This window comes from Panulirus ornatus, chromosome 36 (genome assembly GCF_036320965.1).
Source record: "Panulirus ornatus isolate Po-2019 chromosome 36, ASM3632096v1, whole genome shotgun sequence".
NCBI lineage: Eukaryota > Metazoa > Arthropoda > Malacostraca > Decapoda > Palinuridae > Panulirus > Panulirus ornatus.
The window spans coordinates 17,349,739-17,375,643 of NC_092259.1; the positions used below are offsets into that span (position 1 = coordinate 17,349,739).

General features: G+C 43.2%; 1 protein-coding gene across 8 annotated transcripts in view; it reads left to right on the forward strand.

Annotated features, from left to right (window-relative positions):
- The window catches only part of LOC139760418 (uncharacterized), an 857,321-nt gene that overhangs the window by 352,867 nt on the left and 478,549 nt on the right, over positions 1-25,905 (forward strand). For all 8 annotated transcript variants that reach the window (XM_071683590.1, XM_071683591.1, XM_071683595.1 and 5 more), the window contains one exon: positions 6,817-7,004. In XM_071683590.1, coding sequence (XP_071539691.1) covers positions 6,817-7,004 — 188 coding nt within the window. The remainder of the gene's footprint in view (positions 1-6,816; positions 7,005-25,905) is intronic.

The following is a 25,905-nucleotide window of genomic DNA, read 5'->3' on the forward strand; positions in this document are numbered from 1 at the left end:
AGACGCTTCACATGCCTTGATTCAATCCACTGACAGCACGTCAACCCCGGTATACCACATCGCTCCAATTCACTCTATTCCTTGCCCTCCTTTCACCCTCCTGCATGTTCAGGCCCCGATCACACAAAATCTTTTTCACTCCATCTTTCCACCTCCAATTTGGTCTCCCTCTTCTCCTTGCTCCCTCCACCTCCGACACATATATCCTCTTGGTCAATCTTTCCTCACTCATCCTCTCCATGTGCCCAAACCACTTCAAAACACCCTCTTCTGCTCTCTCAACCACGCTCTTTTTATTTCCACACATCTCTCTTACCCTTACGTTACTCACTCGATCAAACCACCTCACACCACACATTGTCCTCAAACATCTCATTTCCAGCACATCCATCCTCCTGCGCACAACTCTATCCATAGCCCACGCCTCGCAACCATACAACATTGTTGGAACCACTATTCCTTCAAACATACCCATTTTTGCTTTCCGAGATAATGTTCTCGACTTCCACACATTCTTCAAGGCCCCCAGAATTTTCGCCCCCTCCCCCACCCTATGATCCACTTCCGCTTCCATGGTTCCATCCGCTGCCAGATCCACTCCCAGATATCTAAAACACTTCACTTCCTCCAGTTTTTCTCCATTCAGACTCATCTCCCAATTGACTTGACCCTCAACCCTACTGTACCTAATAACCTTGCTCTTATTCACATTTAGTCTTAACTTTCTTCTTCCACATACTTTACCAAACTCAGTCACCAGCTTCTGCAGTTTCTCACATGAATCAGCCACCAGCGCTGTATCATCAGCGAACAACAACTGACTCACTTCCCAAGCTCTCTCATCCCCAACAGACTTCATACTTGCCCCCCTTTCCAAAACTCTTGCATTTACCTCCCTAACAACCCCATCCATAAACAAATTAAACAGCCATGGAGACATCTCACACCCCTGCCGTAAACCTGCATATATATATATATATATACCCTAGCCTTAGCTAGGTACCCATTTTAGCGACCAACCACACTATATGGAGGTGAATGAACGGTTGGGTTGACTCTAGACCGGATGCCGCAATCGGGATTCGAACCCTCTCCGGCCCGCGAATGCGTCACGGTCAGGAAGTCTGACCGCTACACCACGGATGTCTTCGTTGTCATGTCTGAATTTGACTGATATTCGAATGAACGATTATGAAAACCTCATCAACAAAAGACCTTGGGAAACTACCAAGAGACATAAGGAAAGCCTTCAGCTGAGCCACGGAAAGCAACGTGTGTGTGTATGTGTGTGTGTGTGTGTGTGTGTATGTGGGGAGGGGGGGGGCTTCCTCTGCGGCGTAGGGAGTGTAAGAATAATGAGATACAGGACAGAATGCCGTATATATACTGACGCCATTATATCACGATTGAAGACTGTGAAAGCCCGGGTCCCTGAAGCGAAGACTGTGATGCAACTGTTGTCTCTTCCATGAGCACCTGTGGGTGGATCTTGCGGACCTTCAAGTAAAGGGTTGAAAAAAAAAGTGTTGATGAATCTGTCCAAGGCTCTGATATTTTCATGACTAGAATACTGCTGGGTACGTACATCATCTTATAATAATGACGGATGAAACTATAGAGTTAGAAAATGTGCAGAGATCGCTCACTGACCACATTGATGTTATACAAGATACGAAATTGTAGGAACGAAAGAAATTAGTGAGGCAATACGCCATGGAGCAAGGACGAGAGTTTTATCATGATTTTCACTTTGTAAATCCTAAAGAGCGAGCATGATTCCCATCGTAAACTTAAATTATAGTTCTCTGTTGACACGACAATCCTTGATTAAGATATCAACAACGAAAGTAAAATGTGTTATAACCACAAGAGACAACACCTTTTACATCCTGGGCCAAGGACCATTCAACACATTGTCTGCAGACATCAGAAACATTATGGAATACACAGTGGAGTAAACCATCTGTACTTAAATTATGTACAGAATGTACCTGAGTGTGATGGTTACGTGGGCCGTGTTATGTACTGTGCTCTGCTACACAGACGACCCAACTCGGCAGCCCACACCTAGGCGGTAGAAAATGTAAAGAAAACGGAAGGTATGCACATGTTATGATAACCACAGCGTTTGGGAAGCAGGTTTTGTGATGTTGTGTTAGGAATCCTGGATAGACGAAATGATATAGTTATACCTTATACCAACAGATGATATAGTTATACCATATACCAACAGATGATACAGTTATACCTTATACCAACAGATGATATAGTTACACCTTATACCAACAGATGGTATAGTTATACCATATACCAACAGATGATACAGTTATACCTTATACCAACAGATGATATAGTTATACCTTATACCAACAGATGATATAGTTATACCTTATACCAACAGATGATATAGTTACACCTTATACCAACAGATGATATAGTTACACCTTATACCAACAGATGATATAGTGATACCTTATACCAACAGATGATATAGTTACACCTTATACCAACAGATGATATAGTTACACCTTATACCAACAGATGATATAGTTACACCTTATACCAACAGATGATATAGTGATACCTTATACCTACAGATGATATAGTTACACCTTATACCAACAGATGATATAGTTACACCTTATACCAACAGATGATATAGTTACACCTTATACCAACCGATGATATAGTGATACCTTATACCAACAGATGATATAGTTACACCTTATAAAAGAGATGATATACCTTATACCAACAGATGATATAGTGATACCTTATACCAACAGATGATATAGTTACACCTTATACCAACAGATGATATAGTTACACCTTATACCAACAGATGATATAGTTACACCTTATACCAACCGATGATATAGTTACACCTTATACCAACAGATGATATAGTTACACCTTATACCAACAGATGATATAGTTATACCTTATACCAACAGATGATATAGTTACACCTTATACCAACAGATGATATAGTTACACCTTATACCAACAGATGATATAGTTACACCTTATACCAACAGATGATATAGTTACACCTTATACCAACAGATGATATAGTGATAACTTATACCAACAGATGATATAGTTATACCTTATACCAACAGATGATATAGTTATACCTTATAAAAGAGATGATATACCTTATACCAACAGATGATATAGTGATACCTTATACCAACAGATGAGATAGTTACTACCTTATACCAACAGATGATATAGTTACACCTTATACCAACAGATGATATAGTTACACCTTATACCAACAGATGATATAGTTACACCTTATACCAACAGATGATATAGTTACACCTTATACCAACAGATGATATAGTGATAACTTATACCAACAGATGATATAGTTATACCTTATACCAACAGATGATATAGTTACACCTTATACCAACAGATGATATAGTTACACCTTATACCAACAGATGATATAGTTACACCTTATACCAACAGATGATATAGTTACACCTTATACCAACAGATGATATAGTTACACCTTATACCAACAGATGATATAGTTATACCTTATAAAAGAGATGATATACCTTATACCAACAGATGATATAGTGATACCTTATACCAACAGATGAGATAGTTATACCTTATACCAACAGATGATATAGTTACACCTTATACCAACAGATGATATAGTGATACCTTATACCAACAGATGATATAGTTACACCTTATACCAACAGATGATATAGTTACACCTTATACCAACAGATGATATAGTTACACCTTATACCAACAGATGATATAGTTACACCTTATACCAACAGATGATATAGTTACACCTTATACCAACAGATGATATAGTTACACCTTATACCAACAGATGATATAGTGATACCTTATACCAACAGATGATATAGTGATACCTTATACCAACAGATGATATAGTTACACCTTATACCAACAGATGATATAGTTACACCTTATACCAACAGATGATATAGTTACACCTTATACCAACAGATGATATAGTGATACCTTATACCAACAGATGATATACTTATACCTTATACCAACAGATGATATAGTTACACCTTATACCAACAGATGATATAGTTATACCTTATACCAACAGATGATATAGTGATACCTTATACCAACAGATGATATAGTTACACCTTATACCAACAGATGATATAGTTACACCTTATACCAACAGATGATATAGTTACACCTTATACCAACAGATGATATAGTGATACCTTATACCAACAGATGATATAGTTATACCTTATACCAACAGATGATATAGTTATACCTTATACCAACAGATGATATAGTTACACCTTATACCAACAGATGATATAGTTACACCTTATACCAACAGATGATATAGTTATACCTTATACCAACAGATGATATAGTTATACCTTATAAAAGAGATGATATACCTTATACCAACAAACAACAACAACAACAAAGGTTATTTACGTTACGTCACGTAATTTGTGAATTATATTACGTGACGCAATCTGTAAGTTATATTACGTCACGTAATCTGTGAATTATATTACGTTACGTAATCTGTAAGTTATACTACGTCACGTAATCTGTGTGTTATATTACGTCACGTAATCTGTGAATTATATTACGTTACGTAATCTGTAAGTTATACTACGTCACGTAATCTGTGTGTTATATTACGTCACGTAATCTGTGTGTTATATTACGTCACGTAATCTGTGTGTTATATTACGTCACGTAATCAGAGTTATATTACGTCACGTAATCTGTGTTATATTACGTCACGTAATCTGTGAGTTATATTACGTCACGTAATCTGTGAGTTATATTACGTCACGTAATCTGTGAGTTATATTACGTCACGTAATCTGTGAGTTATATTACGTCACGTAATCTGAGATATATTACGTCACGTAATCTGAGTTATATATATATATATATATATATATATATATATATATATATATATATATATATATATATATATATATATATATATTTTTTTTCTTTTAAACTATTCGCCATTTCCCGCGTTAGCGAGGTAGCGCTAAGAACAGAGGACTGGGCCTTTTTTGGAATATCCTCACCTGGCCCCCTCTGTTCCTTCTTTTGGAAAATTTAAAAAAAAAAAAAACGAGAGGGGAGGATTTCCAGCCCCCCGCTCCCTCCCCTTTTAGTCGCCTTCTACGACACGCAGGGAATACGTGGGAAGTATTCTTTGTAATGTAATTTGTGTGTGTATGTGGCAGGACATGTTTGGTGGAGACAATCCACCTCATCATCAGTACTTTACAAAGTGATTCAAACCCCAACATCACACTTGGTTCCCGCCGTCCAACACCAATCGTTCTAGGCCCAGCATTGTCTGCTGTCTGGTCGTAAGGTAGAGTGATATAGGGGGGTCAGGTGGCGGGGGTTGACCTGGGCGGCTGGGTGTGTTATGAACACGTCCTTCCTTCATTTTCTGACATTTGATCTGTATCATCTGTAGCACAGTAAGAGCAAGGCTGGGTTATCATACTGTTACGTCATGAGGGGTACAGGTTATCATACTGTTACGTCATGAAGGTACAGGTTATCATACTGTTACGTTATGAAGGTACAGGTTATCATACTGTTACGTTATGAAGGTACAGGTTATCATACTGTTACGTCATGAAGGTACAGGTTATCATACTGTTACGTCATGAAGGTACAGGTTATCATACTGTTACTTCATGAAGGGTACAGGTTATCATACTGTTACGTTATGAAGGTACAGGTTATCATACTGTTACGTTATGAAGGTACAGGTTATCATACTGGTACGTCATGAAGGTACAGGTTATCATACTGGTACGTCATGAAGGTACAGGTTATCATACTGTTACGTTATGAAGGTACAGGTTATCATACTGTTACGTCATGAAGGTACAGGTTATCATACTGTTACGTCATGAAGGTACAGGTTATCATACTGTTACTTCATGAAGGGTACAGGTTATCATACTGTTACGTTATGAAGGTACAGGTTGTCATACTGTTACGTTATGAAGGTACAGGTTATCATACTGGTACGTCATGAAGGTACAGGTTATCATACTGGTACGTCATGAAGGTACAGGTTATCATACTGTTACGTCATGAGGGGTACAGGTTATCATACTGTTACGTTATGAAGGTACAGGTTATCATACTGTTACGTTATGAAGGTACAGGTTATCATACTGTTACGTTATGAAGTTACAGGTTATCATACTGTTACGTCATGAGGGGTACAGGTTATCATACTGTTACGTTATGAAGGTACAGGTTATCATACTGTTACGTTATGAAGGTACAGGTTATCATACTGTTACGTTATGAAGGTACAGGTTATCATACTGTTACGTTATGAAGGTACAGGTTATCATACTGTTACGTCATGAAGGTACAGGTTATCATACTGTTACGTTATGGAGGTACAGGTTATCATACTGTTACGTCATGAAGGTACAGGTTATCATACTGTTACGTTATGAATGTACAGGTTAACGTGGAGTGGTAGACTGTGGTCATGTGACCTTCATAAGACACTACCGGGGGGGGGGACACAGGACTAGATTGACTTGCTGGACGCCCCCGGGGGGGGGGGTGTGAGGGGCCGGTGTGGCAGGTTGTGACCCAGCTGTGGTGTAGCCACACTTCCCTCAACCACACTGGCCTCTGTGGGTGTGTGTGTGTGTGTGTGTGTGTGTGTGTTATGCACAACATAGGTTATATCTTCACTATTATCGTCCGTACGTGCGTGTGTTGGTCAGTATTAATGTGTTGTGTCTCCTCCGTGTCCAGGAACAGCGAGAAGAGGAAGGAGAAGTCCCGGGACGCGGCGCGATGTCGTCGTGGGAAAGAGAGCGAGATCTTCACTGAGCTGGCCAGCGCCCTGCCGCTCCCACACCAGACCATCACCCAGCTGGACAAGGCGTCAGTCATGCGCCTCACCCTCGCCTTCCTCAAGACACGCGCCCTCTGCCAGGCTGGTCAGTACCCAACCCCGGCCTCTTCTTCCTTCATAATGACCATGTACAAATGTCAACAACACCTTCACTACTGTAGCTTATGTAGGTACTGGGGCTACATACCCCTGTACAGAGCTTATGTAGGTACTGGGGCTACATACCCCTGTACAGATCTTATGTAGGTACTGGGACTACATACCCCAGTACAGAGCTTATGTAGGTACTGGGGCTACATACCCCTGTACAGAGCTTGTGTAGGTACTGGGACTACATACCCCAGTACAGAGCTTATGTAGGTACTGGGACTACATACCCCTGTACAGATCTTATGTAGGTACTGGGACTACATACCCCAGTACAGAGCTTATGTAGGTACTGGGGCTACATACCCCTGTACAGATCTTATGTAGGTACTGGGACTACATACCCCTGTACAGAGCTTATGTAGGTACTGGGGCTACATACCCCAGTACAGAGCTTATGTAGGTACTGGGACTACATACCCCAGTACAGAGCTTATGTAGGTACTGGGACTACATACCCCTGTACAGATCTTATGTAGGTACTGGGACTACATACCCCAGTACAGAGCTTATGTAGGTACTGGGACTACATACCCCTGTACAGATCTTATGTAGGTTCTGGGACTACATACCCCAGTACAGAGCTTATGTAGGTACTGGGGCTACATACCCCAGTACAGAGCTTATGTAGGTACTGGGACTACATACCCCAGTACAGAGCTTATGTAGGTACTGGGACTACATACCCCTGTACAGAGCTTATGTAGGTACTGGAGCTACATACCCCAGTACAGAGCTTATGTAGGTACTGGGGTTACATACCCCAGTACAGAGCTTATGTAGGTACTGGGGCTACATACCCCTGTACAGAGCTTATGTAGGTACTGGAGCTACATACCCCAGTACAGAGCTTATGTAGGTCCTGGGGCTACATACCCCTGTACAGAGCTTATGTAGGTCCTGGGGCTACATACCCCAGTACAGAGCTTATGTAGGTACTGGGGCTACATACCCCTGTACAGAGCTTATGTAGGTACTGGAGCTACATACCCCAGTACAGAGCTTATGTAGGTCCTGGGCTACATACCCCTGTACAGAGCTTATGTAGGTACTGGGGCTACATACCCCAGGACAGAGCTTATGTAGGTACTGGAGCTACATACCCCTGTACAGAGCTTATGTAGGTACTGGGGCTACATACCCCTGTACAGAGCTTATGTAGGTACTGGGGCTACATACCCCAGTACAGAGCTTATGTAGGTCCTGGCGCTACATACCCCTGTACAGAGCTTATGTAGGTACTGGGGCTACATACCCCTGTACAGAGCTTATGTAGGTCCTGGGGCTACATACCCCTGTACAGAGCTTATGTAGGTCCTGGGGCTACATACCCCTGTACAGAGCTTATGTAGGTACTGGGTCAGTGATTGCGTGACTTCAGAACGAACCCTTGTGGTCACACCAGCCCATATCTTAAACATGTGTCTGGCTGCTGAGCATTACATGCATCGCACATGTTGAACATATTTACCGTGTGAGAACGTACAGAATGACTCACACTTGGAGGAAGCTGGCAGGTAATGCTTCCAACCTCGCCAGTGTGAGTGTTATGATGAATGGGCGTGTAGTGACCAGGCTCATCCCGGCCTCATCTTCGGGGAACTCAACTGGCTGAGCTGGAGGAGGAGGAGGGGGAGTGGGGAGGAGGAGGAGTGGGGAGGAGGAGGAGGAGGAGGAGGGGGAGGAGGAGGAGGAGGAAAAAAGCTGCCCCAGGAGGATGTTTGTGTATGACGCTGGTCGTTCTAGTAAGTGGCTGGGTGAGGGAGGGTTGCCTGACGTCTGCTGTGTTCCTGGTACAAAGTGAACTTGCTCAACATTTGTTCTGTTCCCTCCGTTGTCTTCACCTCGACCTTACATCCAGTCAGTATGACACCTTCACTCCTTACTTCGCCTGACGTCATCAGCAGCCACTGTCTTCCTCTGTGAGCGACGTCAGTGGCTCCTGATGTCACAGGTGTGAGGAGGAGTCAAAGGTGAACTTAAACACAGGTGATGTCACCATGACTGGGTGTCCAGTGGTGGAGGAAGGATGTAGTTTACATCACGTCTCAGGTAAACTGTTCACACCAGGGAAGACGGCCGCGCCTGCGCTCTGGGTAAACGTAGTGAGAGATACTTGTTGTGTACACACATACGTACGGACGTACGAGTCAACACACATGGTGATTTCTGTAGCATTATGTCTGGTGATGGTCCTTGACCCCAGACTGTCTCGTCATGGTTTATCTTATCCCAGGACCCATTGCTGGAAAGGTTCCTGATTTCGTTCCGTGACACCTCTTTCCAGAAGCTTCTGAAGCTCCAGGGCTGCGCTACATTCAGTAGCAGGAACGAAACGGACTCCCTTGAAGCGAGAAGTTCTTTGACAAGACTTCGCTGTTTTGTCCATGAACGATGATACAACCTTACCATACGAGACGGTACACTCGTGGTTTCATGTAACCTTAATTGATTAAGCAGGCGGTGTCCGGCAACTCTCTCTCTCTCTCTCTCTCTCTCTCTCTCTCTCTCTCTCTCTCTCTCTCTCTCTCTCTCTCTCTCTCTCTCTCTCTCTCCGTATTCCACGCGTGTCGTAAGATGAGACTGAAGGGGGGCGTGAGCGGTGGGCTGCAAACCCTCCCTTCGTATTTCAATTTCTGTAAAAGAAAACAGAAGAGAGAGCCAGGCGGGGAGTGCTCATCCTCCTCGAAGGCTCAGATTGGGGTGTCTCAATGTGTGTGGATGTAACCAAGATGAAAAAAAATGGTACGCAATTGTTTTGAGAGTAGCTTAGATAGTGTGTCAGCTGCTTTTGTGGGTAAGGAATAGGAGGTATTTGAGAAGCAGTGACGGCATGTGCAAGAGATGCGTGTGGCATGTGAAAGGTGGGAGGTGAGCAGATTAGAGAAGGTAATGAATGGTGGGATGAAGAAATACACTTGTTAGTGAAAGAGAAAAGAGAGGCGTTTGGGCGGTACTTACAAGGGAAGGAGTGCAAATGATTGAGAGATGTGAAAGAGAAAGCGGCAGGAGGTCAAGAGGAAGATGGAGGGGTTGAAAAAGAGGGCAAATGAGAATTAGGTTGAGAGATTATCATTAAACTTTAGAGAGGATAAAAAGATGTTTTGGAAGGAGGTAAATAATGTGCGAATGACAAGACAACAAATAGGAACATCGGTGAAGGTAGCAAAAGGGGAAGTGATAACAGTTAGTGATGAAATGAAGAGGAGGTAGAGTAAGTATTTTGAAGGATTGTTGAATGTGTTTGATGATAAACGGCAAGGCGGCTGGAATGGATAGTATTGCTGTTTATTGTTGTTGATTGGTTGGTAAGGATATTCAAAGTATATATAGATCATGGTGACGTGCCTGAGGATTGGCGTAATGCATGTATAGTGCCACTGTATAAAGGCGAAAGGGAAAAAGGTGAATGTTCAAACTACAGGGGTATAAGTTTGTTGAGTATTCCTGGGAAATTATATGGGAGGGTATTGATTGAGAGGGTGAAGGCATGTACAGAGCATCAGATTGGGGAAGAGCAGTGTAGTTTCAGAAGTGGTAGAGGATGTGTGGATCAGGTGTTTGCTTTGAAGAATGTATGTGAGAAATACTTAGAAAAGCAAATGGATTTGTATGTAGCATTTATGGATCTGGAGAAGGCATATGATAGGGTGGATAGAGATGCTTTGTGGAAGGTGAGTATATGGTATGGGAGGTAAGTTGCTAGAAGCTGTGAAAAGTTTTAATCAAGGATGTAAGGCATCTGTACGAGTCGGAAGAGAGGAAAGTGAATGGTTCTCAGTGAAGATCGGTATGTGGGTGTGTGGCAGGGGTGCGTGTTGTCTCCATGGTTGTTTAATTTGTTTATGAATATATTGGTCAAGGAAGTAAATGCAAAAGCCTTGGAGATAGGGGTAAGTATGCCGTCTGTTGTGGATGAGAGAGCTTGGGAAGTGAGTCATTTGTTGTTTGCTGATGATACAGCGCTGGTGACTGATTCGTGTGAGAAACTGCAGAAGTTGTTGGTAGAGTTTGGAAATGTGTGTGAAAAGAGGAAGTTGAGAGTGAATGTGAATATAAAGGAGGTTATTAGGCTCAACTGGGTTGAGGGACAAGTTAATTAGGATGTAACTTTGAGTGAAGACAAATTTGAGGAAGTGAAGTGTTTTCCATATATGAGAATCGAAGGGGCGAAGGTTCTGGAAGCGATGAAGAATGTATGTAAGGGGAGAACGTTATCTCGGAGAGCAAAAATGGGTGTGTTTGAAGGACTAGTGGTTCCAACAATGTTATATGGATGCGAGGCGTGGGCTAAAGATAGGGTTGTGGTGAGGAGGGACACTATCCTCCCCCCCCCTCCCCTCCCCTGTGCACCGCTGGGTCAGTGTCAGCTCAGTAGAAGGACTAGTCCAAATGTCAGTGGCCAGCCGTTACACCTGTTACAACCGTTACAGCTGTTACAACTGTTAAAGCTATTACTACTGTTATAGCTGTTACAGCTGTTACAACTGTTAAATCTGTTACTACCGTTACAGCTGTTCAACTGTTACAGCTGTTACAACTGTTAAAGCTATTACTACTGTTATAGCTGTTACAGCTGTTACAACTGTTACAACTGTTACAGGTGTTACAACTGTTACAGGTGTCAGCGTCGCTGTGAATCACTTTGGCTGTGACGTAACAGCTCACAGTTTTCCCCGCAGGTGTCTTGAAGTTCCTTGGCTCAGTGATAGCTGGTGTGGGGGAGGCGGGTGGGCTGGTGTGCTGCCTTGTGGTAGGTCATTCACAGCTACGGGGGGGGGGGGGGGGGGGGCGCTGCTGCTTTGGGACTGGAAGGCGGCCAAGGTGTGGGCCAGGCCAGGCCAGGCCAGGCCAGGCCAGGAGAGCAGGGAAAACACTGCTTGCTTTCGCTGCTGCATTGTCTTGTTTGATGCCAACTGTTTTTATAAAGGAAGAATGTATATATATATACATTACGTCTCTCCGAAGCAAGAGACGCGAGACAAATCGGAGATGTTAATGCGAGTCGCATCTCCTCTCTCTCTCTCTCTCTCTCTCTCTCTCTCTCTCTCTCTCGTCGTCTGTGTGAACACCTTGGCTGTCTGGCCAACGTGTCGTTGAGAAGCTTCGTAACCTTGGTCGTCGTTGCTTCCCGTCCACGCAAAGTCTGTCTGTCTGTCTGTCTATCTGTCTGGACGGACGGACGAAGGTTGGCACCATGGCTGGGTAACACCCTCCTCCAGGTGTTTCATGTGCCTGATGGTGCGTGGGACGCAGGCAAGGGTTTTGCCTGGAGTAGGTGTCCCCTGCAGTGTAGCCACGTGAGGGACATCAAGCGAGCCACATACAGTAACACCAGAATCGATCGTGAATTTTTCGATTGGAAAATCCGGTCATGACGCAAGCAGGGGCGGGAGACTCCTGTAGGGGCCGGAGATAGTCGTCCTAAGGAGCTTGATCGTGGCTGATGCATCGTCTCCGTCAGGAGGACAGGATCAGGTCCTGCGGCCGAGGTGGGTCATCACTCAGCAGCTGGAGGTCACAAGGGATGTCTAGGGTTCTCCTCTGCTATCTTCAGCCGGACGTGACGCCCTTGCAGTTCGAAGGTACATGTCTCGGGGTATGATAACGTGACCTGTTGATAAGGGCCCTGAGGGCCAGGTCATGGGCCGGGCTGTCCAGTCTTGCTCGAGGGGTTTTTACCTTCGACTTCAGAAAGTTCAATGTTCTGGTTGGGTGCGCGGAAACAACCAGATCAGCGGAGCAGTATGAGGCCACACAGCACCAGGAGTAGTATGAGGCCACACAGCACCAGGAGCAGTATGAGGCCACACAGCACCAGGAACAGTATGAGGCCACACAGCACCAGGAACAGTATGAGGCCACACAGCACCAGGAACAGTATGAGGCCACACAGCACCAGGAACAGTATGAGGCCACACAGCACCAGGAACAGTATGAGGCCACACAGCACCAGGAGCAGTATGAGGCCACACAGCACCAGGAGCAGTATGAGGCCACACAGCACCAGGAGTAGTATGAGGCCACACAGCACCAGGAGCAGTATGAGGCCACACAGCACCAGGAGCAGTGTGAGGCCACACAGCACCAGGAGCAGTGTGAGGCCACACAGCACCAGGAGCAGTATGAGGCCACACAGCACCAGGAGCAGTGTGAGGCCACACAGCACCAGGAGCAGTATGAGGCCACACAGCACCAGGAGCAGTATGAGGCCACACAGCACCAGGAGCAGTGTGAGGCCACACAGCACCAGGAGCAGTGTGAGGCCACACAGCACCAGGAGTAGTGTGAGGCCACACAGCACCAGGAGCAGTGTGAGGCCACACAGCACCAGGAGCAGTGTGAGGCCACACAGCACCAGGAGCAGTGTGAGGCCACACAGCACCAGGAGCAGTATGAGGCCACACAGCACCAGGAGTAGTGTGAGGCCACACAGCACCAGGAGCAGTGTGAGGCCACACAGCACCAGGAGCAGTATGAGGCCACACAGCACCAGGAGCAGTGTGAGGCCACACAGCACCAGGAGCAGTGTGAGGCCACACAGCACCAGGAACAGTATGAGGCCACACAGCACCAGGAGCAGTGTGAGGCCACACAGCACCAGGAGTAGTGTGAGGCCACACAGCACCAGGAGCAGTATGAGGCCACACAGCACCAGGAACAGTATGAGGCCACACAGCACCAGGAGCAGTATGAGGCCACACAGCACCAGGAGCAGTATGAGGCCACACAGCACCAGGAGCAGTATGAGGCCACACAGCACCAGGAACAGTATGAGGCCACACAGCACCAGGAACAGTATGAGGCCACACAGCACCAGGAGCAGTATGAGGCCACACAGCACCAGGAACAGTATGAGGCCACACAGCACCAGGAGCAGTGTGAGGCCACACAGCACCAGGAGTAGTACTGAGCCACGTCAACAAATAGGTTCCTCAAGGTTGAGCGGAACCCACTGTAGGGGTAAAAACTGCGTCTGACGAAGGCTAGCGCCCTTCCTGTATTGAGCTACTACCCAGTGGGTTAAAGGATGGAAAGGATGAAGCTGAGGGGCTGGGATAGCTAGGACCCCAGCATCACGCCTAGCCCTGTACTGTAGAAGAAAGGGATTAATGTGTGTCGGTGGTAATGGAGTTATACACAAACATAGTGGGAAACTTAATTACCGTTTTCCTTCCCTAATTAGAAAGTTCTTTTCGTCATTTCTCTTTCATTATTTACTCTTTCCAGTGATGTCATCATGGCTGTTTGATCTGTTTATGGATGGGGTGGTGATTAGGGACAAAGAGAAGGGGGCGAGTCCGTGGTGTGTTGTGGGTGTGGAGGCCGGGGATGTGGACAGTGATGGGCAGATCCCCTGCACGGATGGGGTCGACCAGTTGTTCGTTGGTAAGGTAGTGATGGAGACCATTTGTTTCCAGACAAGATTGTAAGTTATTCTAAAAGATCGTCGGTAGACGAGCGATTCGCTGTATGATGTTCAAGACAAGGCAGTCGTTCGCGTGTGAAAGCTTTGCTTGATGTGTTTGTAATGTGTGATGATCGAGTATGATGAGAATCAAGAACCTGATGTCATCTGTTTAGATTTTCAGGGAAGTTTGGTTCATACTTCCACATTCCAGATCACCAGCCAGGGTTGAGTGTGGTGGTGTAGATGAGGTTGCACTTCTGTGGTTAGATGATTGGTTGCGTGGCGGTTAACAAGGCAGTGGTTAACGGTCGAGCTTCAGATTGGTTCAGTCATTATAACTGGCGTGCCGCAGGACACAGTCTTGGGACCTGTTCTCTCTCTGATATACATTCGTAGCTGATAATGCGCTGTATTGCAGACCACACGAAATTGGGAGATGAAATCAGTATAAGAAATTGGACGTTCACAGCTGCAGGGTTGACTTACACAAACTGAAATGTTGCGTTCACACTTTGGTATGAGCCAAGTTTTGAACGTCGTCAGTAAAGCCGAAATGAACTGCAATGTGAAATGTGTTCAGTTACGTAACTTAGATAAGGAGAAACTTAAGGTGTCATGATCCCAGGTAACTTAAAGGTCAGGAAGCATTGCTTGCAGACACTAGAGAACACAGTTGGTTGGCCTGTTAGTAAAGCACTTAAACTAAAATTGAAGAAACTAATCCATATTCTTGACAGCTGTCTGATGCATCCTGACCATGAATGTTGTGTTCAACATTGGTCACCCTACTTGAAAAAACACACTTGTTCATGTACAAATCATCTTGAAATTCCCCTCAGTCATGGATACAATTTTGTAGATACCTCAGCGCTTTACGTAGACATGGTGACTGCTTGGTGAAGTCTTCTGGGGTCTTCACCCCCACAGCTCGGACTAGACAAAAGCTATTGGATTTGCTCGTAGGTCGACCAAGGTGTTAGAAGAGGCAGCCCTCAGGCCCACATTTCCCCCACAGCCTTGCTAGTCTGGTGCTCTCTGTATGCATGGAATGACTTACCAACATATGGGTTTGAGAACGCCATATAAATGTTCGGGATTACAGCACACAAGTTCCTATCTTCAGACACGTATTTACTAGCGCATCTCCTTGGTCACGTGATTGCTTCTCCCCCACGTCAGAACTGGTTGTATCTGTTGTATTTTTTACCATTACCTCTTGATGTTTACATCCACTTTGTATGTCCACATATTATTAGGGTAGTTTTGTAATTTGTCCCTCAACTCTGCTGAACCTAATAACCTTGATCTTATTCACATTTTCTCTCTGCTTTATCCTTTCACACACTCTTCCAAACTCTGCCACCAGTGCTGTATCATCAGCAAACAAATGACTCACTCCTCAGCCCCTGTCATCTCTAACAGACTGCATACTCGCCCAGTACCCGCTCCATGACTTGCATTTACCACCCTTACCACCCCATCCATTAAGAAATTGAACAACCATCACACATCTCTACTGCAGACCTACCATCACATGGTACCTTTTACTCTCCTCTCTTCCTACTCGTACACAAGCCTTACACCCTTGATAAAATCTCCTCTGCTTCTAGCAACTTTCCTCCCACACGGTATATTCTTAACACTTTCCACAAAGCATCTCTGTCAACCTCATCATATGCATTGTCCAGATCCATAAATGCCACATATAAATCCATTTGTTTTTTCTAAGTATTTCTCTCACACATTCTAAAACCACAGTGCTCCTCCCCAATCTGATGCTCTGTACATGCCTTCATGCTCTCAGTCGATACCCTTTCATGCAATTGGTCAAGTATTTTCTGCAAATTTATGCCTTTGTAGTTTAAACACTCACCTTTATCTCTATTGCCTTTATATAGTGGCACTATACATGCATTCTTCCAGTCCTCAGGAATTTACGTTGAAAATCCTAACCAACCAGTAAAGAAACGCAGTCACACACTTTCATAACAAGTTCAGCTGCAATACCATCCTCTCCAGCCGCCTTGCCACATTTCATCGTACACAAGGCTTTCACCACCTCTTCTCTCTTCACGAAATCACTCTCCATGACTTTTTCACTTCACATACCACCCCGATTAAAACACTCTACATCTGCCACATTGTCATCAAACACATTATATCTCCTCACTTCATCACTACCTGTTATCACTTCCTTTCTGCCCCATTTGTTGTCTTGTCTTTCGCACATTATTTACCTCCCAAAACTTCTCATCCTGCTTAAAGTGTAACGATACTTGCTCACCCCAACTCTCATTTGTCCTCTTTTTTCAACCCCTGCGTCTTCCTCTTGACCTCATACGGCTTTCGTTTCTACATCTCCCAGTCATTTGCACTCCTTCCTTGTAAGTACCGCCCAAACGCCTCACTTTTCTATTTCACTAGCAACTTTACTTTTTTATCCCACCACTCACAACCATTTCTAATGTGTCTGCCTCCCACCTTTCTCATGCTCCATGCATCTCTTGCACATGCCATCACTGATTCTCCAAATACTTCCCATTCCCCCAAATACTTCCCATTTACTCTCACCTTTTACCTTTCTACACTCAGTCTCGTGGTATTTCTTCACACAATTCTCTTTTCCAAGTTCACTTACTCTCACCATTCTCTTCTTCCCGACATTGTTTCCTCTTTATCGAAAACCTCTACAAGTCTTCACCCTCGCTTCCACAAGTTAGTGGACAGACATCACACCAGCTGCCCCTCTCAGCAGATTAACATCCAAAACTCTCTTTTACACGCCTATCAATCAATATGTAGTACAGTAATTCCCTTTGGCCATCTGTCATATTCATATACCTATACTTTTGTATATCTCTCTCTTTTTAAACCTGTATTTCCAATCACCACTCTATTTTCAGCACAAAACTCCATAATACGGAATACTCCATGCACCCGAATTGTAGCCTCAACTGCCTCATTACTTACCGTCGCATTCAAATCCCCCATCATTAATACCTGGCCTCTTACATCAAAGCTGCTGACACACTCAGCTGCTTCCGAAGCACTTGCCTCTCATGATCCTTTTTCTCATGGCCAGGTGTATAGGCATCAATAGTCACCCAACTCCTGCTCTTCACGTTCATTTTTACCCACATCAATCAAGAATTTACTTCCATACATTACTATAACACTTGTTTTAGGAGTAGTGCTACTCCTTCCTTAGCTCTTGTCCTCTCACTAACCCCTGACTTTACTCCCAAGATATTCCAATCCACTCTTCCCCTGTACCCTTGAGCTTCGTTTCACTGATAGCCAAAACATCCAGGTTCCTTTCCTCAAACATACTACCTATCTCTCCTTTTTTCTCATCTTGGTTACATCCACACACATTTAGACACCCCAATCTGAGCCTTCGAGGTGGATGAGCACTCCCCACCTGGCTCTCTCTTCTGTTCATTCTTTCAGAAATAGAAATGCATGAAGGGGGACGAGGTGAGGGTCCATCCCCGCTTCCGTCACGTTTTACGACACGCAGGGAATACGTAGACTTTCTCCCCGACCTCAGGGATATATATATATATATATATATATATATATATATATATATATATATATATATATATATATATATATGTGTGTGTGTGTGTGTGTGTGTGTGATACATATATATATATATATATATATATATATATATATATATATAAAGATGTTCTGGAAGGAGGTAAATAAAGTGCGTAAGACAAGGGAGCAAATGGGAACTTCAGTGAAGGGCGCAAATGGGGAGGTGATAACAAGTAGTGGTGATGTGAGAAGGAGATGGAGTGAGTATTTTGAAGGTTTGTTGAATGTGTTTGATGATAGAGTGGCAGATATAGGGTGTTTTGGTCGAGGTGGTGTGGAAAGTGAGAGGGTTAGGGAAAATGATTTGGGAAACAGAGAAGAGGTAGTGAAAGCTTTGCGGAAGATGAAAGCCGGCAAGGCAGCAGGTTTGGATTGTATTGCAGTGGAATTTATTTAAAAAGGGGGTGACTGTATTGTTGACTGGTTGATAAGGTTATTTAATGTATGTATGACTCATGGTGAGGTGCCTGAGGATTGGCGGAATGCGTGCATAGTGCCATTGTACAAAGGCAAAGGGGATAAGAGTGAATGCTCAAATTACAGAGGTATAAGTTTGTTGAGTATTCCTGGTAAATTATATGGGAGGGTATTGATTGAGAGGGTGAAGGCATGTACAGAGCATCAGATTGGGGAAGAGCAGTGTGGTTTCAGAAGTGGTAGAGGATGTGTGGATCAGGTGTTTGCTTTGAAGAATGTATGTGAGAAATACTTAGAAAAGCAAATGGATTTGTATGTAGCATTTCTGGATCTGGAGAAGGCATATGATAGAGTTGATAGAGATGCTCTGTGGAAGGTATTAAGAATATATGGTGTGGGAGGAAAGTTGTTAGAAGCAGTGAAAAGTTTTTATCGAGGATGTAAGGCATGTGTACGTGTAGGAAGAGAGGAAAGTGATTGGTTCTCAGTGAATGTAGGTTTGCGGCAGGGGTATGTGATGTCTCCATGGTTGTTTAATTTGTTTATGGATGGGGTTGTTAGGGAGGTAAATGCAAGAGTTTTGGAAAGAGGGGCAAGTATGAAGTCTGTTGGGGATGAGAGAGCTTGGGAAGTGAGTCAGTTGTTGTTCGCTGATGATACAGCGCTGGTGGCTGATTCATGTGAGAAACTGCAGAAGGTGGTGACTGAGTTTGGTAAAGTGTGTGGAAGAAGAAAGTTAAGAGTAATTGTGAATAAGAGCAAGGTTATTAGGTACAGTAGGGTTGAGGGTCAAGTCAATTGGGAGGTGAGTTTGAATGGAGAAAAACTGGAGGAAGTGAAGTGTTTTAGATATCTGGGAGTGGAACCATGGAAGCGGAAGTGGATCATAGGGTAGGGGAGGGGGCGAAAATTCTGGGGGCCTTGAAGAATGTGTGGAAGTCGAGAACATTATCTCGGAAAGCAAAAATGAGTATGTTTGAAGGAATAGTGGTTCCAACAATGTTGTATGGTTGCGAGGCGTGGGCTATGGATAGAGTTGTGCGCAGGAGGATGGATGTGCTGGAAATGAGATGTTTGAGGACAATGTGTGGTGTGAGGTGGTTTGATCGAGTGAGTAACGTAAGGGTAAGAGAGATGTGTGGAAATAAAAAGAGTGTGGTTGAGAGAGCAGAAGAGGGTGTTTTGAAGTGGTTTGGGCACATGGAGAGGATGAGTGAGGAAAGATTGACCAAGAGGATATATGTGTCGGAGGTGGAGGGAACAAGGAGAAGAGGGAGACCAAATTGGAGGTGGAAAGATGGAGTGAAAAAGATTTTGTGTGATCGGGGCCTGAACATGCAGGAGGGTGAAAGGAGGGCAAGGAATAGAGTGAATTGGAGCGATGTGGTATACCGGGGTTGACGTGCTGTCAGTGGATTGAATCAAGGCATGTGAAGCGTCTGGGGTAAGCCAGGGAAAGCTGTGTAGGTATGTATATTTGCGTGTGTGGACGTATGTATATACATGTGTATGGGGGGGTTGGGCCATTTCTTTCGTCTGTTTCCTTGCGCTACCTCGCAAACGCGGGAGACAGCGACAAAGTATAATAAAAAAAAAAATAATATATATATATATATCTTTCAAACTATTCGCCATTTCCCGCATTAGCGAGGTAGCGTTAAGAACAGAGGACTGGGCCTTGAGGGAATACCCTCACCTGGCCCAATTCTCTGTTCCTTCTTTTGGAAAATTAAAAAAAAAAACGAGAGGGGAGGATTTCCAGCCCCCCGCTCCCTCCCCTTTTAGTCGCCTTCTACGACACGCAGGGAATACGTGGGAAGTATTCTTTCTCCCCTATCCCCAGGGATATATATATATATATATATATATATATATATATATATATATATATATATATATATATATATATATATATATAGCGTGGGCTATGGATAGAGTTGTGCGCAGGAGGATGGATGTGCTGGAAATGAGATGTTTGAGGACAATGTGTGGTGTGAGGTGGTTTGATCGAGTAAGTAACGTAAGGGTAAGAGAGATGTGTGGAAATAAAAAAAGCGTGGTTGAGAGAGCAGAAGAGGGTGTTTTGAAATGGTTTGGGCACATGGAGAGAATGAGTGAGAAAAGATTGACCAAGAGGATATATGTGTCGGAGGTGGAGGGAACGAGGAGAAGAGGGAGACCAAATTGGAGGTGGAAAGATGGAGTGAAAAAGATTTTGTGTGATCGGGGCCTGAACATGCAGGAGGGTGAAAGGAGGGCAAGGAATAGAGTGAATTGGAGCGATGTGGTATACCGGGGTTGACGTGCTGTCAGTGGATTGAATCAAGGCATGTGAAGCGTCTGGGGTAAACCATGGAAAGCTGTGTAGGTATGTATATTTGCGTGTGTTGCGTATGTATATACATGTGTATGGGGGTGGGTTGGGCCATTTCTTTCGTCTGTTTCCTTGCGCTACCTCGCAAACGCGGGAGACAGCGACAAAGCAAAAAAAAAAAAAAAAAAATATATATATATATATATATATATATATATATATATATATATATATATATATATATATATATATATATATATATGTGTGTGTGTGTGTGTGTGTGTGTGTGTGTGTGTGTGTGTGTGTGTGTTTGATATATATGTGTGATGAAGTATCAGGAGAGAATGAGTGCAGAATGGAAAAAGGTGAGAGCAAATGACGTAAGGATGTATTGAGGGGAGCAGTGATGGCTTGCGCAAAAGATGCCTGTGGCATGAGAAAGGTGAGAGGTGGGCAGATTAGAAAAGGTAGTGAGTAGTGGAATGAAGAAGTAAGATTGTTAGTGAAAGAGAAGAGAGAGGTATTTGGACGATTTTTGCACGGAGGAAGTGCAGATGACTGGGAGATGTATAAAAGAAAGACTGAAGGTCAAGAGAAAGGTGCAAGAGGTGAAAAAGAGGGCAAATGAGAGTTGGGGTGAGAGAGTATCATTAAATTTTAGGGAGAATAAAAAGATGTTTTGGAAGGAGGTAAAGAAAGTGCGTAAGACAAGAGAACAAATGGGAACATCGCTGAAGGGGGCAAATGGGGAGGTAATAACAAGTAGTGGTGAAGTGAGAGGGAGACGGAGTGAGTATTTTGAAGGTTTGTTGAATGTGTTTGATGATAGAATGGCAGATGTAGGGTGTTTTGATCGAGGTGGTGTGCGAAGTGAGAGGGTCAGGGAAAATGATTTGGTAAACAGAGAAGAGGTAGTAAAAGCTTTGCGGAAGATGAAAGCCGGCAAGGCAGTGGGTTTGGATGGTATTGCTGTGGAATTTATAGAAAAGGGGGTGACTGTGTTGTTGACTGGTTGGTGAGGATATTCAGTGTATATATTATTCATGGTGAAGTGCCTTAGGATTGGCGGAATGCATGCATAGTGCCATTGTGCAAAGGCAAAGGGGATAAAGGTGAGTGTTCAAATTACAGAGGTATAAGTTTGTTGAGTATTCCTGGTAAATCATATGGGAGGGTATTGATTGAGAGGGTGAAGGCATGTACAGAACGTCAGATTGGGGAAGAGCGGTGTGGTTTCTGAAGTGGCAGAGGATGTTTGGATCAGGTGTTTGCTTTGAAGTATGTATGTGAGAAATTCTTAGAAAAACAGATGTAGCATCTATGGATCTGGAGAAGGCATATGATAGAGTTGATATTCTCTGTGGAAGATATTTAGAGTATATGGTGTGGGAGGTAAGTTGCTAGAAGCTGTGAAAAGTTTTTATCGAGGATGTAAGGCATGTGTACGAGTAGGAAGAGAGGAAAGTGATTGGTTCCCAGTGAATGTCGGTTTGTGGCAGTGGTGCGTGATGAGTCCACGGTTGTTTAATGTGTTTATGGATGAGATGGTTACGGAGGTGAATGCAAGAGTTTTGGAGAGTGGGGTAAGTATGCAGTCTCTTGTGGATGAAAGGGCTTGGTGTAGTGAGTCATTTGCTGTTCGCTGATGACACAGCGCATATGGCTGATTCGGGTGCGAAACTTCAGAAGTTGATGACTGAGTTTGGTAAAGTGTGTGAAAGAAGAAAGCTGAGAGTAAATGTAAATAAGAGCAAGGTTATTAGGTACAGTAGGGTTGATGGACAAGTCAATTAGGAGGTAAGTTTGAATGGAAAAAAACTGGAGGAAGTGAAGTGTTCCAGATATCTGGGAGTGGATTTGGCAGCGGATGGAACCATGGAAGCGGAAGTGAGTCACAAGGTGGGGAGGTGGCGAAGGTTCTGGGAGCGTTGAAGAATGTGTGGAAGTCGAGAGCGTTATCTCGGAGAGCAAAAATGGGTACGTTCGAAGGAATAGTGGTTCCAACAATGTTGTATGGATGCAAGGCGTGGGCTATAGATAGAGTTGTGCGGAGGAGGATGGATATGTTGGAAATGAGATGTTTGAAGACAATATGTGGTGTGAGGTGGATTGATCGAGTAAGTAATGAAAGGGTAAGAGAAATGTGTGGTAATAAAAAGAGTGTGGTTGAGAGAGCAGAAGAGGGTGTATTGAAATGGTTTGATCACTTGGAGAGAATGAGTGAGGAAAGATTGACAAAGAGGATATATGTGTCAGAGGTGGAGGGAACGAGAAGTGGGAGACCAAATTGGAGGTGGAAGGATGGAGTGAAAAAGATTTTGAGCGATCACGACCTGAACGTACAAGTGGGTGAAAGGTGTGCAAGGAATAGAGTGAATTGGAAGGATGTGGTATACCAGGGTGGACGTGCTGTCTATGGATTGAACCAGAGCATGTGAAGCATCTGGGGTAAACCATGGAAAGTTTTGTGGGGCCTGGATGTGGAAAGGGAGCTGTGGTTTCGGTGCATTACACATGACAGCTAGAGACTGAGTGTGAACGATTGTAGCCTTTCTTCGTCAGTTTCCTAGTGCTACCTTGCTGACGCAGGAAGTGGGGATGATATATATATATATATATATATATATATATATATATATATATATATATATATATATATATATATCCTGGGAGCCTTGAAGAATGTGTGGAAGTCGAGAACATTATCTCGGAAAGCAAAAATGGGTATGTTTGAAGGAATAGTGGTTCCAACAATGTTGTATGGTTGCGAGGCGTGGGCTATGGATAGAGTTGTGCGCAGGAGGGTGGATGTGCTGGAAATGAGATGTTTGAGGACAATGTGTGGTGTGAGGTGGTTTGATCGAGTGAGTAATGTAAGGGTAAGAGAGATGTGTGGAAATAAAAAGAGTGTGGTTGAGAGAGCAGAAGAGGGTGTTTTGAAATGGTTTGGGCACATGGAGAGAATGAGTGAGGAAAGGTTGACCAAGAGGATATATGTGTCGGAGGTAGAGGGAACGAGGAGAAGTGGGAGACCAAATTAGAGGTGGAAAGATGGAGTGAAAAAGATTTTGTGTGATCGGGGCCTGAACATGCAGGAGGGTGAAAGGAGGGCAAGGAATAGAGTGAATTGGATCGAGGTGGTATATCGGGGTTGACGTGCTGTCAGTGGATTGAATCAGGACATGTGAAGCGTCTGGGGTAAACCACGGAAAGTTGTGTGGGGCCTGGATGTGAAAAGGGAGCTGTGGTGTTCGGGCATTATTGCATGACAGCTAGAAACTGAGTGTGAACGAATGGGGCCTTTGTTGTCTTTTCCTAGTGCTACCTCGCACACATGAGGGGGGAGGGGGATGGTATTCCATGTGTGGCGATGGGAATGAATAAAGGCAGACAGTGTGAATTGTGTGCATGGGTATATATATGTATGTGTCTGTGTGTGTATATATATGTGTACATTGAGATGTATAGGTATGTATATTTGCGTGTGTGGACGTGTATGTATATACATTGTGTATGGGGATGGGATGGGCCATTTCTTTCGTCTGTTTCCTTGCGCTACCTCGCAAACGCGGGAGACAGCGACAAAGCAAAATAAACATAAATAATATATATATATATATATATATATATATATATATATATATATATATATATATATATATATATATATATATATATATATATATGTTGGAAATGATCACAATTTTGCGTGTGATCAAGCTATTCCTATGAGTCCACGGGGAAAATGAAACACGAAAAGTTCCCAAGTGCACTTTCGTGTAATAATCACATCATCAGGGGAGACACAAGAGAGAAATATAACAGTCAGTTGATATACATCGAAGAGACGAAGCTAGGACGCCATTTGGTAAACATGTGATTGTCCGAAACATGTTCCTTAGGGCATTACGTATTTGCAGTCCAGAGTTTATTGATGATGAGTTTGAGAAGATATATTCTATTGGATCTAAGTTAAAGTGCCCTAGATCTTTCATTGATAGATTCCTTAAGTTAGCAAAGAAATCATTTTATAAAGTTGAGCCCAAACCTCCCATTGACACCAAGAATCTTTTAGTTCTCCCTTTTAATAATAATTTCACTTTGCTTCCCATGTTGCTTAAATCCTTTAATGTAAATGTTGCCTTTAGCAACAATAATACTATAAAGAATATCTTAATCAGGAATTCACCAGAAAATTCTCTTGGTTGCATCTATAAAGTGCCTTGTGGAAACTGTGATAAATTTTATGTTGGTCAGACTGGTAAGGATCTTTCTGTTAGACTTAAGCAACATAAATATAGTATAAGAACGGGACAAGAATCAAATGCCTTGTTTAATCATGTTAAAAACTATGATAATTGTATTGACTGGAGTAACGCCATCTCAGTTATTAACTCTAACTCTATTAAAGAGAAATATCATTGAGTCTTCTATTATTAAGTATACAAAGAATTATAATCTTAATATTAGTGATGGTCTATACAAATCAGATAACTTTATTGTTGATAAGATTTGTAAAATGATAAGTTTATGAACGCTCGTTGTATGTTTTGGACAATCACATGTTTACCAAATGGCGTCCTAGCTTCGTCTCCTCGATGTATATCAACTGACTGTTATATTTCTCTCTTGTATCTACCCTGATGATGTGATTATTACACGAAAGTGCACTTGGGAACTTTTCGTGTTTCATTTTCCATGTGGACTCAGGAATATATATATATATATATATATATATATATATATATATATATATATATATATATATATATATTTATATATATATATATATATATATATATATATATATATAAATATATATATATATATATATATATATATATATATATATATATATATATAATATATATATATATATATATATATATATATATATATATATATATATATATATATATATATATATATATATCTTTTTTTCTTTTAAACTATTCGCCATTTCCCGCGTTAGCGAGGTAGCATTAAGAACAGAGGACTGGGCCTTTGAGGGAATACCCTCACCTGGCCCAATTCTCTGTTCCTTCTTTTGGAAAATTAAAAAAAAAAACGAGAGGGGAGGATTTCCAGCCC